A 15,206-nucleotide genomic window follows, 5' to 3' on the forward strand; every position below is an offset into this window, starting at 1 on the left:
TTATTTGTATAATAATTTGTTACACAATTAGAATAACTCACAATAATGATATTCTGATCTGATAAGTATGTTTCACAGTTTGAGGCCAACATGTAATTATAATAATCACCACCTTCAACATGTATATATATTTATACACAAACAAACGAAAAAACAAAAATGGGTCCTATGACAAAAATCAATGGTGATCAACTACTCTTCCAAAACAATGGACGGTCATGATTTTATTTGGCTGTTTAATTTTCACAGTAGAAAAAAAAGGTACCTCTCAACAAAACAACAATGATACACAATAAATAGCAGAGAAAGTTCCTTCTGTTCTGTGTCAATGTAAATAACTGTTCTTTGTTCATATATATATATAGTAGTATTAATAAGAAGTAATATAATAAGCATTAGTGAATGATCATATAGAGAGAAAGCAAAGTAGAAACTTGTTTCTTTCTTTTCTTTTCTCTGCTTGACAGAAGAACACTTTAAAAGGTGCTTAATTACTGATTCACTCATGTCATATAATTTCTGGTTTCAGAAGAATAACACACCTTTTCAGCTTCCTTTTTCTGTTTTCTTTTCTTTTCTTTCAGTTTAGTTTTGTATTTATCCCAAAACACATAGTTGTTGAAAACAGTGATGTATATATATATATACTAGGAAGTACGAAGTAGCAACTTCCCTCCCTTAAAATCTGGCAAATTTTATGTAACGAACAAATTATTAGGCCTTTGAGATTATCCTATAGAGAGGTTTCAAAGTTAATTAAATTATTAAACTCATTTAATGTTATTTATTTCCTACCATATATGTAGTTTTCCAATTTGGTTCATAATGAAGAGTTAAAGATTTAGTCAGAGTTAAAGATTTTGGACATATACCAAGTTGGAAACTTAGTTAATTCTAGATTCCTTTCTGTTTTACATATAGTTCAGGGTCAGGTTTTGATTGTGTGGTGGTTTTGAGGAGGAAAAGATGAACAACAATTCAGTTTCAGAGAACAGTTTCTACATTGACAGTGATGAAGAAGATGAGGAGAATAAGAATTTGAACAAAGTAGAAGGTGGTGGTGGTGATGGTAATGATTCAGATTCTTCAAGTTACACAAATAATGAAAACCTTCCACAGAGAAAACCAAGCTCCTACAACATCTCATGGCCTCAGAGTTACAGGTCAACTCTTTTCTTCTCCCTTCTTCTCAGTTTTCTTTGGATTTCTGCTTTTTTTTTTTTCTTCTTTGTCTCCGTGTCACCTCAAGTTCATGGTTTAAGCCGTGGAAACAGGCAGCCGCCACAGATGTAATTATCAGGTTAGACTGTGTACATTATACTTTCGGGTCCGGCCCTTCTTAGAGTCCGGACCCTGTATTAATGCAAGATGCTTATGCACCGGACTATCCTTTTATTCCATGAGTCTTTTTGTTGGTGTGCCTTTTTTTATTTTTTTCAGTTCATGTGTTTAACTTTTCTAACTAGTTTCAGCTATAAGGAAAAAGAGAGAATCTTATTCAAGTAATTAAGCCAAAAGAGTTGAAAATTTATTAAACAACCTTGGCATTTGTTTTTTGTTTTTTGTTTTTTCGATTGAATGCTAATTTATTCTATTGTGATGAATGTTTCAGGCAGTCAATTGATCTATACAGCAGTGTTCCATCACCAAACATTGGATTTCTAGGGACACCTTCATTGTCAAGACTAAGCAGTTCTTTTCTTTCAACATCTCTAACAAGGAGACACACTCCTGAGGTACTTCCATCAGTTACAAAGCCATTGATTCAGCCGGTGGCCGCCGAGGATGAGGCCGTGCGTCGGCGTAGCTCTCATGCCTTGATTCCTCCAAGGAGGTCTTCTTCTTCCCTTAAGAAGGAATCAAAGGTCTCTCATGAAATTCCAATTTCAAGACATTGTTCTTTTGGACAAGCTGTGCTTAATGGTAAGTGGTTGAATTGTTGTTTATTCCATCAGTTTCCTTATATATATATGTTAGCATCACCTTTTGGTATATTATCAGATCAATGTGTCTAGATACAATTTTATTGATTTGATAAGGTACAAAAAGAGATTTGCGATTTTTTTCTATTATGGGATTGAAAGATTTTTTCTAGATCCAACTAAAATTTGGTTTAAAAAAGTAAAAGTAAAATGTTTCTATACTTAGGTTACTTTTCGCGCGGTTTGGTTAATATTTTAAAATACTAGTATGATTGCTTTCAGTCTCTTCGGTAGGACTGAAAGGAATCACACTAGTATCTCCGTCTCAGTGTCACATCTCGCCCTATCTCTTGTTCCAAACTCGGCCTAATTGAACTCAGTTCTAAAGAATTGATGATTGTTCATTGTTGAAGATCGAGATAATGTAGGAAACATGCATAAAAAAGAGGTAACAGCCTGGATAATATGCAAAGAACAGTGTCCACAATTGCAGATGTGGATGGATAATTATGGAATATACTAGTGGTATCTTTTTTCTCTTCTTATTGGATGAATTATGGAGTGTATCTTTTTGCTGCAATTTGTAATTCAAGAAGTTCAACAACCACAAAACTCAACCAACCCCTCCGAATGATTGCAGGGACCACATTAGCCAGTGATATTTATCACTTCTCAGCATGGTTCATAATCATTCCACCTTGTCAACATCATTTTCTCCTAACATTTCTGAAACATTGATCTGAAAAATTTGAATAGTAAAACTTAACTCATAAACTAGTAAGAATTTAAGAGTTAATTCCAAAGTTTGAGTTACTTGAAACAGAATAAGATGTGTGTAAAATTGAGACATGTTGGTATCAGAACATGCATATATATGCAATGCATAAAGCTATATAAACCATGGACTCAAATCTTGTTTTGGATTTTGCAGGCATAAATGTCCTTTGTGGTGTAGGAATCCTTTCTACACCTTATGCTGCCAAAGAAGGTGGATGGATTGGCCTTTCAATCTTGTTCCTTTTTGCAATTATTTCCTTTTATACCGGGATGCTCTTGCGTTCCTGCTTGGATAGTGAACCTGGAATTGAGACATATCCGGACATTGGCCAAGCCGCTTTTGGAACTACCGGGCGTATCGCCATTTCAGTAAGTCTTTTGACACCTTGATAGATGGAGAATCATATGTTAATATTTGAGAATTTCATTATCCTGCTTGTGACTTTGGTTAAGATAACCAATTATGGATTCAAAATTTTTAGATTCACTAGTAAGATAACAGAATCTTAGATTCAAAATAATATCTGCAAAGTATTATTACAAAAGATAATAGTCTAGTTTAAGATCTGCTACCTCTAATCTGATGCTAACTATTATTTTTTTTCCTTGAATGCAGATAGTACTGTATGTGGAATTGTATGTAAGTTCATAGCAGATAGAAGCTACCTTCAATTCTTTTCAGATAGAAATTACTTTGCCTACTTTAATATTCCTTCCTTCATACAGGCATGTTGCATTGAGTATATAATTTTGGAGGGTGACAATTTGTCTTCCTTATTTCCAAGTGCTCACTTGAGTTTGGGAGGAATCGAATTGGATTCACATACTTTGTTTGCGCTCATTACAACCTTGGCCGTTCTACCAACTGTTATGCTCCGGGACCTAAGCATTCTCAGTTACATCTCAGGTGAGACTTGCTTTCCAAGGAATCTAATTACAGTGATCCATTTGTCAACAGTCATTCATACTCGAAAGGTATTATGATCATTTGAAAAATCATATTGTAACCTATGATTACCTTGTTTGTTATAGCCGGTGGAGTTGTTGCGTCGGTTTTGGTGGTTATCTGCTTGTTCTGGATCGGCATTGAGGATGTCGGCTTTCAAAGCAAAGGGACAACACTCAATCTTGCAACTTTTCCTGTTGCTGTTGGTCTCTATGGATACTGCTACTCAGGACATGCAGTGTTTCCAAACATTTATACATCCATGGCAAATCCAAATCAGTTCCCTGCAGTGCTCTTAACATGGTAAAAACCAAGGATTTTCTTTAGCAAGTTATATAATTTATGATTCTTGAGATATTATAGTGTTTGTTAGATATAAGTTGGTTAGCTGGGAAAAATGAATTCATTCCTAACTAACATACTAATGTCTTTAACATACGAATCACAATTCACAAGCGTGTTAAGAAACTAGAATAATCTGTTCTATGAAGCAGAAAGCAGTAAAATCAAGGTATGTTATATATCTGTTAAAGGAATAAAAGTCTCAATCTGTGATCATTATTTTCTTAATAGTTTTGGTATCTGTACCGCACTGTATGCCGGAGCGGCTGTCATGGGATACACAATGTTTGGAGAAGCTATTCTGTCTCAGTTCACTCTTAACATGCCCAAAGAAATGGTTGCTACCAAGATTGCTGTCTGGACTACGGTATGCACACTCTACATTCTACTCTGTTCTCGTTCGAGCGCCATTAACTAAGTCGATTTCATCGCATATCAACTGCTATGTGCTAACTATCTTATCTGTTACTTGTACTTTTGCAGGTGGTTAATCCATTTACCAAATATCCTTTCACATTTTCCATATGAATATTTCAACATTTATGCTTCTTAGGAAGCCCTTTAAATTTCGGATTTATGATACTTCACTTCTATTGCATTTTCTTGGCGAAGAAGGATGTTTTCGCTTAACTCGCATCACGTATGCATTGACTATATCTCCAGTAGCAATGAGTCTAGAAGAGTTGATACCATCAAGCCATGCCAAGTCTTTCCTATATTCCATCTTCATCAGAACAGGGCTAGTAGTTTCAACCCTCATTATTGGCCTTTCTGTTCCTTTTTTCGGTGAGTCTTTATGCTTCCTTTACTACCAAGAGAATTTGCTTACAAAACCAGGCCTATTTGCTTTTCAATTTCGCTTTCTCTGTCTTCTGTTTTCAAGATTTTGTAAAGAAAATTTTCGTAACAGAATCTAAGCAAGCCAACTAATATGCGTAACTAACAAATAAAGGGAAAATGTGATTAGGATGAACGGCATTAACTTCTCAGATCAACAAATCACTCTGCTGTTACAAAAAAATTGTATTATCATGATTATGATTATCTTGCAGGTCTTGTAATGTCATTGATTGGATCTTCACTCACAATGCTTGTTGTAAGTTTTCTTCAGTTTAATCTGTTCCTTTTCTTTGTACTAATAGCTTGAAGCATTAAACTAACTGGAATTAACATTGGTGACAGACTTTGATACTTCCCTGTGCTTGTTTCCTACGAATCTTGCGCGGCAAAGTCACGCGATTTCAGGTATGATGATGATGATGATGATAAACTATTGGATTGATAACACTATAGGATCCTCTACAAAATGCTAGCATAAACATACTATATTGATTAAATGGAATTTGATAGAATCATACTTTGTTAACAATCTTACAAGAAACATCATCAGATATTTTTGTTACACCACAAATTCACTCATCAACTCAACTTTCTTTTTTTTTGTGTTTTTCTGCAGTCAGTACTCTGCATTACAATTATCTCAATTGGTGTTGTTTGTGCTGTTTTCGGTACATATTCTGCGCTCGCGGAGATTGTTAAGAGTTTAAGCGGATGAAGTTTTCTGGAACATAAGATTTAAATATGTCTGCTATTGTCATTTGTTCTATCTATTTTTTTATTTGTCACACCCAATTTTGAGTTTTTTTTTTGTTTGTGAAATTTCAATTATTTAGTATTGTTTGTGATTATTGTGGCTACTTGTTACTCCATCACAAGAAAGTTTTGGTCATGTTTGATTGTTTGAAGTGAAGGCAATAATGGTAACTAAAAGATTGTGGAAAGAGGAACCAGTTAAGGAGGGATGAATGAATTTTAGTTTAAATGAATGAACTAGATTCTCACACATTGGGATAAGCTTGCCATTAATCTTTTATCTCACTTCTAACCATAATACATATATATTATGGTGATGCTATATGTATAAGCGTTTTTGTAATCAAGTTCAAGTTCAATTGAGTTGGCATAAATTCAACAAAAAAATACGCGTATATGTCACTTTTTTTTTTTTTTTCTGCGCTTTTGTAGTACAAAAATTTTTGTTAGAAAACACAAAAATTTATTGATATAACACAAAATTTTGCAAATAATACATAAATATTTGCACATAACATAGAAATTTTCACACATTGCATATGTTGAGTTTAGTAAACTAAACTGTGTTAAAGATGATTGATGAGTTTGGAAAACTCTAATTTAATTTTGATGATGAACAAACATTATTAAAATATTTAAATTACAAAATTATTAATTTGACTTTCACATAACATATGTTAATTAATAATTTTGTGATGCAGGTTTTTAATTGGGCCGGAAAATAAAAATGTTGCTAGCCCAAATTAAAACCAACAATCAGCCTTGCTACATGTTTTCTATTATGTGGCTAATTATTATATTAATGGGCCAAGCTAAATGTTATTGCAACCAAGCCCATATTTAATTTTGATGAATGTTTTCCTATGCTTGATCCGTTCCAAAACTCATCAGGAAAGCAAATGTTGCAATTGGGCCAGAAATTTAATAATTATAGCAACCAAGCCCAATTCCATTTGAAGATGAGATTTCCTCATGCTTTGTCCGAATCCATGAAGCAAAGAAAAAGCCTCAATGCTTCCAACGGATTCCATTACACCTCTTGGAAGGATTTCAAAGCTAATTTAAGCATTGGGAATATAAGCAAGTGAGAGAAGATTGATTTGACTAAAGGCATCATTACTACACGCCAACTAAGGGAAGCAAAAGCAAGCTATTTTCAATTAATTAGTTTAACCACTTTGAATTACTTTTTCTTCAGATTCTTTCTTCTCTCTCATCTCTTTCTCTCTTCGGTTATTACACAGGAAATATTGGCAGCCATGGAAGCAAAAATGAGCTACCGAAAGGAAGAGAAAGCAAGTCTAAAGACCATCACAATGATGGCAAGAAAACATACTAAAATAAAAATGAGCTGTGGCTGAGATTGTCACCAATTTTGGATAAGATTTGGTGAGGTAATCTTGGCTTCTCCATGCTCAAAAAGGAAGAAGAAGATCACGGCCAGCCAGGGAGATTCTTGAAGCATGGCTTGTCTTTGATTCTGCTCAACCACCACAGGAAGTAGCTAGAGTGGCAAAGTGATGGTTGAGGCAGAGATTAAAGCAGATGAAGTCATTATCATCATGAAGCATCAAAGGCCAGAAATCCATCTTGGAGAGCAAGCCAAGGATGGAGAGCTCGAATTGATGAAGGGTGATGATCAAGAAAGATCTAGAGGTAATTGCATGTTGGGTTTTGCATGGTTATCTCTTCTCTCTCTATGTGGCCGAACCGGTTTCTTGAAGGAAGAAGAAGTTGGCTTGGATTTTTGGCTTCAAGTGTGGAGGCTTCTCTCTTCTATAAAAAGGGAGAACATCCACTGGTTGGAGCAAGGAGTTAGAAGTAAGCAGTGAGAGTGCAAGGCACAGGATTCTCAGAGCTACCTAAAGCTTACAGATTTTCTTCTCCTTCAATGTATTCTGTTTTGTATTTTTCTGTTTAATTTTGTCATGTCTTGAGTCTCATGGAAAAAGGAAAACAGTGAGGTTTGTATGAAAAAAGCCATAGAGCGGAAAAAGACAGAGAGTGCAAAATTAAAAGAAAAAAGCCATAGATGTCTTAGAGTTCCTTTGTTCATCTATGTTGTGTTTCATGATTCTGTGGGAATCCCCTTGTAAGTTGGGTTAGCACTTTACAGTTTGTAATCTGGAAAGTTATAGTGAAATTCCATCATGTTTGTGATGGAGACTGGATGTAGGCTGCACTGCACTTAGCAGCTGAACCAGGATATATCTGGGTGTAATCTCTCTTCTCTCCTACTCTATTTCTGTTTTCTACTGCACAGGAGAAAAAACCAAAAATGTCTCGTGCCAAGTGACGAGACAAAACGAAAAAGTCTCGTGGCTAGGGACGAGCTAAAAACAGAAAAGTCTCCTCTAAATCCAACAAGTGTTAGCAAGAAAAAAAGGCCTAAGATTCAACCCCCCTTCTCTTAGCCACTGAAACCATCAATGATGATTAAACATTATTAGGTTAATTATCAATGGTTTATATGATTTATTTGATTTAGTGTGCAGAAAATAAAACAGGCCTAAAAAGCAAATGATCAAAACCCACATACACATATACACACTTTGATCCTATACCAATACACACATATACACACTTTGATCCTATACCAATTCAACTGTACCACTACATTCACTCCAATCTTGATCCAAGAAGGCTGGATGACTGAACCAAGTGAAAGAAACAAAGATAAGTTGGCCCAATCTAAGTTCAATTCGGTGACCACACTTAAACCTATCTCTCTTTCTTCTCTCTATTCCACTATTCTCACGTGAAATCCCTGAACTAAGAAAGAAGAAAGTGGAAAGATCAGAAGTTAAAGCAAAAAAAAAAAAAAAAAACAAAAAAGTTGTTTCCAATTTCAAGCAAAAAGAAAAAGAAGAAGGGCTACAACAAAGGGGTAAATCCTATCCGAATAAGAGTATCCCAAAAGCTGATTTTTTCATTTATGAATCACCAAGAAACCGTGAAAAAATCAACTCTGTACAAGTACCTTTCTAAAAACTATGAAAAAGATGAAGTCAATGGTACTCTGTTGGGAATCCATGGTCAAGAAACAAACTTGGGGCCAAAGCAAAACTCAACGCCTTAGATTCAAGATTCTTGAAGAAAAAGGTTGAGAGAGAAAGGTAAAGTTGCATGTCATTACTTCTGCTCTCTCTCACCTCTGACCACGCCGCTGCTAGTTTTGATGATGGAGAAGAAAACAACTTGGTTCAAACCTTGGAAGCTTCACTCCTCTATAATAAGGGTGAACGGCCAAGGATTGAGTAAGAGAGAAAGAGCACTTGTTTCGGTTTTCATAGCTCCCTGAGCCGTTCTTGTTCTTCTCCTTCATGGTTTTTATTTTGTAATTCTTTTTCTCAGTTTAATGAGTCTGAGTTTCATTGAAAAAAAAGGCAAACATGGTGAGATTTGTAAGAAAAAGCCAATGAGTGAAAAAAGACAATGAGCTAGCTAGACTTGGAAAAAAAGCCATAGTTATCTCAGAAATTCTTTGTAAATTTTTTCTGTTTTGTGTCATGATCTTGAGAGGATTCTCTTGCAAGTTGGTTAGCACTTTGTTGTTGAAAGCCAGGGTGAATCCTAGTCAAGTTCAATTTGGGTTAGAATCTAGACTTGTCCCAGATACGATTGGGATAGATCCTAGGGAGAATTGGTGTATGTAAATTGTGGAAAAGATAGTGAAATTCCATCATTCTTGTGATGGAGACTGTATGTAGGTTATATTGCACTGAGTAACCAAACCAAGATATATCTGTGTGTTACTCTCTACCATCTTTTCTGCTTTTGATTCTGTGTATTAGGCGACAAAATCAAAATATCTTCTGATTGCTTAACTTAATTGCATCTTACTATATTTGTTCCAACAAGTTATTGTTGCTATCTTGTATCAGGAGACAAAACTCAAAATCTCTCTTGTATCTATCTTAAGAAAGCAAAGTTACAAAGCAACAAAAAGGGAGGCTAAGATTCAACCCCCCTCCTCTTAGCCACTAATTATCCTTAGCATATAAATTTTTGCTGCGAATATATTTTGTTAGTAAGTGAGTCAATGTTCTGAATATGTCGTCCTCTACAAATATTTGTGCTGCACACCAAAATTTTTGTGCTGTGTATATTTTATTAGTTGATTGTCAATGTTTTGAGCACGTGGTCTTTCGAAAATTTCTGTTCTAATTTTCTAAACATATATATGAGAAGAAGACTATGACGATGATGATAATGAAAGAGGATAAGGAGGAAAAAGAAGAAGAAGATGAAGGAAACAATGGTAGCAGTGATGACGACGACACTAAAAGAAAGAAGTGCGCAGAATAGGAAAAAAAAAAAACAACAAAAAAAAATTTTTTTGTTGAAGACTTTATTTAAATAACGTTTAGACGCCTAATTTTATTGTATATATTATAGGTTTAATTTTCATACATTACACAAATATCTAATTGAGTATGGTCATATCATCGAAACTAACTAATTTTTAAATTAACTACTTAAAAAATCATTTTAACATATGAATTTGATTACAAAATCGTGCAGAATTATTTTTATTATCGTTGCATTAAAATTATATATATATATCTTTTGTAGTTTAAAATCTGATATCTTTTCACATGATCTTAGAATACAAAATTGCGAATGCAAATCAGATATCAAGAGTGATCAAATTTGTTTCTTTTTAATCATTAAAAAAAATGAAAATTTCATAAGACTCTTAATTAACATTACAAACTTTGTTCCCTTTGGACATGAGAAGGTTGTAGCGTTAAGGGGTTTCTATTATTCTTTTTAAGAGTAAACATCTAATTCGGTCTGTAAAATTTGGTTAATTAATGATTAATTAACTCGTAAATTAAAATATGTCCTAAAAAATGAGAAATGAGGTTTTTATGGTTTAATGTGATAGAGAAATTTAAAACAAAAATTTTAGCACCAATTTTAAAGAAATCGGTCCAAAATTGGGTCGAACGAGTCAAACCGTATCGAACGGGCCAAACCAGGTCGACCGGACCCATGTTGGGCCCAAGGCCCAGCCAAGCCTCATTAAACAAGAGGGCTCAGGCCCCTCCTTCTCCCCACAAAAGCAAAACACGCTGCTGGGCAGCCATGGAAGAGAAGAAGAAACAAACCCTCATTCTATCTTCAAACATTGATAACTTTTGATTCGGAGTTCCGATTGACGAGCCGTTTGCAGCCACGCGTCGGGCTCGTTAAGCTCTTAAATTCTATTCAAACAATATAGTAAGTAAATCGCGTTTTTCTAGCTCTATTTCTGCTGGTATATGAATTTTGGGTTTAAGGTTTGAGGAACTCAATTCCTTGATGATTTTCATGTTTTAGGGGTCCACTAGACTTGATTCCTTGTGAGTATTTGATGCGTGATCATATTCTCTGTCTTTTCCTAGTGAATTTGCATTCAAATTGTTGAGTTTAATCAAGATTTAATTACCTTTAGCAACTATGAATGCTACTTTGAGTTGTTTGAAATTTCTATTTATTTCAAGTAGCATTCGGATGGATTTGACAGAGTTTTGTAGCAGAAAGGGAAGAAAGCGAATGATGCTGTCAACCCCGACCTCCTCCTTGCACTCAAACAGAAATAACTTGAGTTACAAAGATCTAATTGATGTGATTCTAGCGGCATTGGAAAGCTAACTTCCAGAGCTTTCCAACGATATATAATAGTATACCATTTTCTTCCATTTTGTACTGCCTCCTCCACGCTGAACTTGGCTTTTTCCAAGTTCAGCGTGGGCTTGAAGAATCAAAAAGGGAGCGCCACTACCTTCTCCATGCTGAATTTGGGAATTTTCAAGTTCAGCGTGGAGTCCAACGCACCTCTCAAACATCACGCATATCACCACGCTGAACTTGGGTTAATCCAAGTTCAGCATGGATTCAAAGGAGAAACAAAGGAAGCACTGCCTCATCCACACTGAACTTGAGAAATTCCAAGTTCAGCATGGACCTTAATGCAGCCAGTGGTCCCCAACCTCGTCTAAAGGCTCGCGCAAATCATTCCTTTAATTTTGATTTAAACTTTTATTTTATTTATAATTAGAAAAAGATATTATTTAGTTTTAGAAATTATAATTTACATTAATTAGGATTAGATATAAAAGGAAAAAGAATCAGCTCTTTAGGGACTTCTCTTCTCTTGAACCTCATTCTGCACTTTACAGTTTTTCAGAATCCTAGTTTTCTCTCTGAACCATGAGCAACTATGTAATAACCGAGAGAGTGTGAGAAAAAAAAGAGAGAGGGGAGAACACATGGGGGGCACATGCCCCCACTTAAAATTTTATTTCTCTCTTCTCCTCTTCTTCGACACTCCCCCCTCCCCTTCAGTTCTTCTTTCTCTTTCTTTTCCTTTCAAAAATCAAAATGTAAAACCCTCATTTCTCTTCTCTTACCAACTAGATTTCTTCATCTCTTCTCCTTGCAACCAACCACCCAGTATCATCAAACTCACCTTTATCATCTTGCTTTCTTTTCTTCTCTACTCTACCTCTATTTATTCAAAATCTCATTTTCTCAAAACCTCCAAATCATGTGATTTCAACTTAATGAGTGAAGGAAGTATTCAACTTTTGAGTTCTGATTATTATTAAGGTTTCAAGGTAACTCTTTGACTCAATAATTAGCCATATCTCCAATTTTTGTCATCCCTATATTTATGGGTAGGTATAAATCCGAATTAGAGTTATTAGGGTTAGGAAATTTGGGGCTTCTATCATATTGAGTAAGATTTTTTTAATTGACAACATTATTAGCTCACAAATATTATTATTGTCATATTTTTAGAGTTGTAGAGTTATTGGACATCATTTGGTAGCTCGTTGACGCGCTCAGAGTTGCTTCCGGTTCTTTGAAATCAAGTTGTGAGTGGATATTATGTCTATAATTATTTTTAAGTGTATTATTATCAATATTTAAATTGGATCATTATTTTTGGACCTTGGAAATATTCGATTATTGTGATTTTTAAATTTTTGAAATAAGTATTGATTTGTGAAACCTATAATTTTATAAAAATACACAAGAGATGATATTTATATATATTGTAAAGCATATCTGTTTTCTTATTTGACTTTATTGAATTTTAATTAAATTTTAGTATGCATTCTTATATATATTTGATTTACTATGGAATTTAGTAATATGTTAAAGCATTAGAGATTTTTATAAGCAAGTTAGTTTGGATTGGTTTGGGAGACTCTGGCTAGAAAACCGTAGTTAACGGCGGTTATGACGTTAACCTAGATGCATCTGGCTCAGACCTCAGCTAGCAGGGGCGTTGCTAGCCTAATGTGTAGACCACACGTTGGATCTGTTATACCGTACGGACACACTAGAGGAAAGGGCTACCCTTAGAGGTGGAGCCGCCCTAAGTGTGTAATATTCGATTTTATTTGACTTCTGGAATGAGAACTCCCATTTCAATTCATTCTGCTTAATTATTTATCTATTTATTTGCATAATTAATTTATATGAATACCTCATCTTTGGAAGGAAATATAATTTTCATGGTAAAATTTGTATTGTCTCGTCTGGGTTATAGATGTAATGTTTGCTCACTGAGTTGCAAAACTCACCCTATTATATTCTCATATTTTTCAGATACAGGAGTCAATCCAGGTTCCATTCCATCTGCCCCTCAGTAGATTTTAGTCATTTTGGTGAGCCCTTCTTCTTTCCAAGGGCTAAGTAATTATGTAATGGAACCTCTGCTCAAAAATTTAGATTATGTCAATGCTCCATATGTCACAGGCAGGATCCTCATGTGGGTTATGTTATTTTGAATCTTGAACTGTTTAGATAGTAATTATAAGTTGGTTATGTAAGACTTATGGATTTAACTATATACTCTAGTTATCAACTTGATATATATATGATGTGTATTCTGGATATATTTGGTTGTGGATATGGTTGGAATATGTTGTTGTTATTGTCTTTGGAAATGGATGTTTATTATTGATACAGGGAGTTAATATTTATATTGGTAAGATCCTAGAAATAGAGGAGGTTCTGTCCGTTTTTCTGAAAATTTGGTCGTTTGGCTTGCTGAGGGACTTGTCCCTTAAGCGCCAGTCATGGCTTGGTTCGGGCCATGACAAAGTGGTATCAGAGCCTTAGGTTTTCCTGTGTAATATGGAGCAAGTGTCCTTTAGTAAGATCACAATTGTGCAAATAGAAGTCGGCCCATTTTCACAAAGTGTGATGTTACTAGAGGCCTATAGGAAGTCATCCTCAATCTTTTGATCTCATAATTCTTTCTGTCTGTCCTATTGTCTTTGAACTGCATATACATATGTCGTTGGTGATCCAATCGCTCTATTTACTCAATAGGTGGAAGATGCCACCTAAGAAGAGACGTGGTGGAGCTGTTAATGCTCCTGATACTGCTGAATCCAATAGGACAGTTTCTCCGCCACTTGGAGCCCTTCGACAAAGACCAAGGAGCCAAAGAATAGCTGATAGGCACGGAGAAAGGATACCCCGTGAGGGAGTTCAAGAAAATCCCGCAGTAGGAGTGGCTCAAGCAGACTTGACAGCTGAGTTGAGGGGAATGAATCAAACCCTTAATGTGGTATTACAGGTCCTAACAAATCAAAATAGAGGTGGGGCAGGAATTCCTAATATACCAAATCCTCAGCCTCATAGAGTTCATCAATTGTTTGGGGATCAAGAGCCGCCAATTGAAAAGTATTTGAAATTGAATTCATCCACTTTTCAATGGAGATTCATTGGATGAAGATCCACAACAATATCTAGAGGATGCAAAAAAAGCTATTCGAGCTCTCAAGTGCACCAAAGAATGGGCTGTTGAGTTAGTATCCTACAACTTGCGTGGTTCAGTAAGATATTGGTATGAGTCTCTTCTTGAGAACAAAGAAGCAGCTGGACTTCCTCCTCCTTCTTGGGAAGATTTCACTGAAGAGTTCCTCGCTCGATTTTATCCAGCTAACAAGCAAGCAGAAGATGCAATTGCCTTTGAAAGATTAAGGCAAGAGAATATGACAGTGACTGAGTATGCTAAGGAGTTTACTAGACTTTCTAAGAGTGCTCCATACTTGGTAAATTCAGAAGAGATGAAAGTACGTCGGTTCGTTCGTGGGTTGGCAGAACCTATGTTCACTACTCTTATGCCTGAAGTCGGACGCATGTCTTTTAAGGATGTCCTAAACTCTGCTTATGGAATTGAAGCTGGGATAGTGGAGAGAAATGCTTTTAAGGATGTTGGTAAGAAGCCTAAGATGAAGGGACCATTTTCTGGTGGAGCTAGTTCAGGAGGATTTCAGTCTCATCATGGTCAGACTAATCAGCAAGGTTATTCGGGATATCGAGCTCGTCCTCAAGCATCTTTTGGTGGGGTCGCTTCTTCTGGATCTGCTCCCATGAGTGTTTCGAATTCCAGACCTTTTGTTAAGAGCACCTCTCAATCTAGTGCACATGGTTCAAATCAAACAAGGCCAGCTTAGCCCTATTGTCTTCAGTGTGGGAGTTACCATTCTGGTATATGTTTCAAGGCTACTGGTGCATGTTTTGGTTGTGGTCAATCTGGTCATCTTAGGAGGGATTGTCCAAATCCAAGAGGAGGCTTTGCTCCAGGTGTTGCACGTCCTACAACACCAATGCCA

At 35.6% G+C, this 15,206-nt stretch overlaps 1 protein-coding gene across 4 annotated transcripts; it reads left to right on the plus strand.

Annotated features, from left to right (window-relative positions):
• The first annotated feature begins 284 nt into the window (after positions 1-284).
• Positions 285-5,830, plus strand: LOC112776529 (amino acid transporter AVT1B). Of its 4 annotated transcripts, none has more exons than XM_025820729.3 (13): positions 285-483; positions 927-1,163; positions 1,613-1,923; positions 2,854-3,068; positions 3,316-3,339; positions 3,426-3,606; positions 3,732-3,948; positions 4,219-4,354; positions 4,471-4,490; positions 4,628-4,773; positions 5,040-5,083; positions 5,170-5,232; positions 5,444-5,830. In XM_025820729.3, exons 2-13 carry the CDS (start codon positions 967-969, stop codon positions 5,540-5,542), a joined length of 1,653 nt encoding a protein of 550 aa, XP_025676514.1. In that variant the 5' UTR covers positions 285-483; positions 927-966; the 3' UTR covers positions 5,543-5,830. The 4 variants fall into 4 exon arrangements, with proteins under 4 accessions (XP_025676514.1, XP_072083933.1, XP_025676513.1 ...); XM_072227832.1 differs by having other exon boundaries at positions 321-483; positions 922-1,300; XM_025820728.3 differs by having other exon boundaries at positions 321-483; positions 922-1,163.
• The last annotated feature ends 9,376 nt before the right edge of the window (positions 5,831-15,206 follow it).

This window comes from Arachis hypogaea, chromosome 19 (assembly GCF_003086295.3).
Source record: "Arachis hypogaea cultivar Tifrunner chromosome 19, arahy.Tifrunner.gnm2.J5K5, whole genome shotgun sequence".
Lineage (NCBI taxonomy): Eukaryota > Viridiplantae > Streptophyta > Magnoliopsida > Fabales > Fabaceae > Arachis > Arachis hypogaea.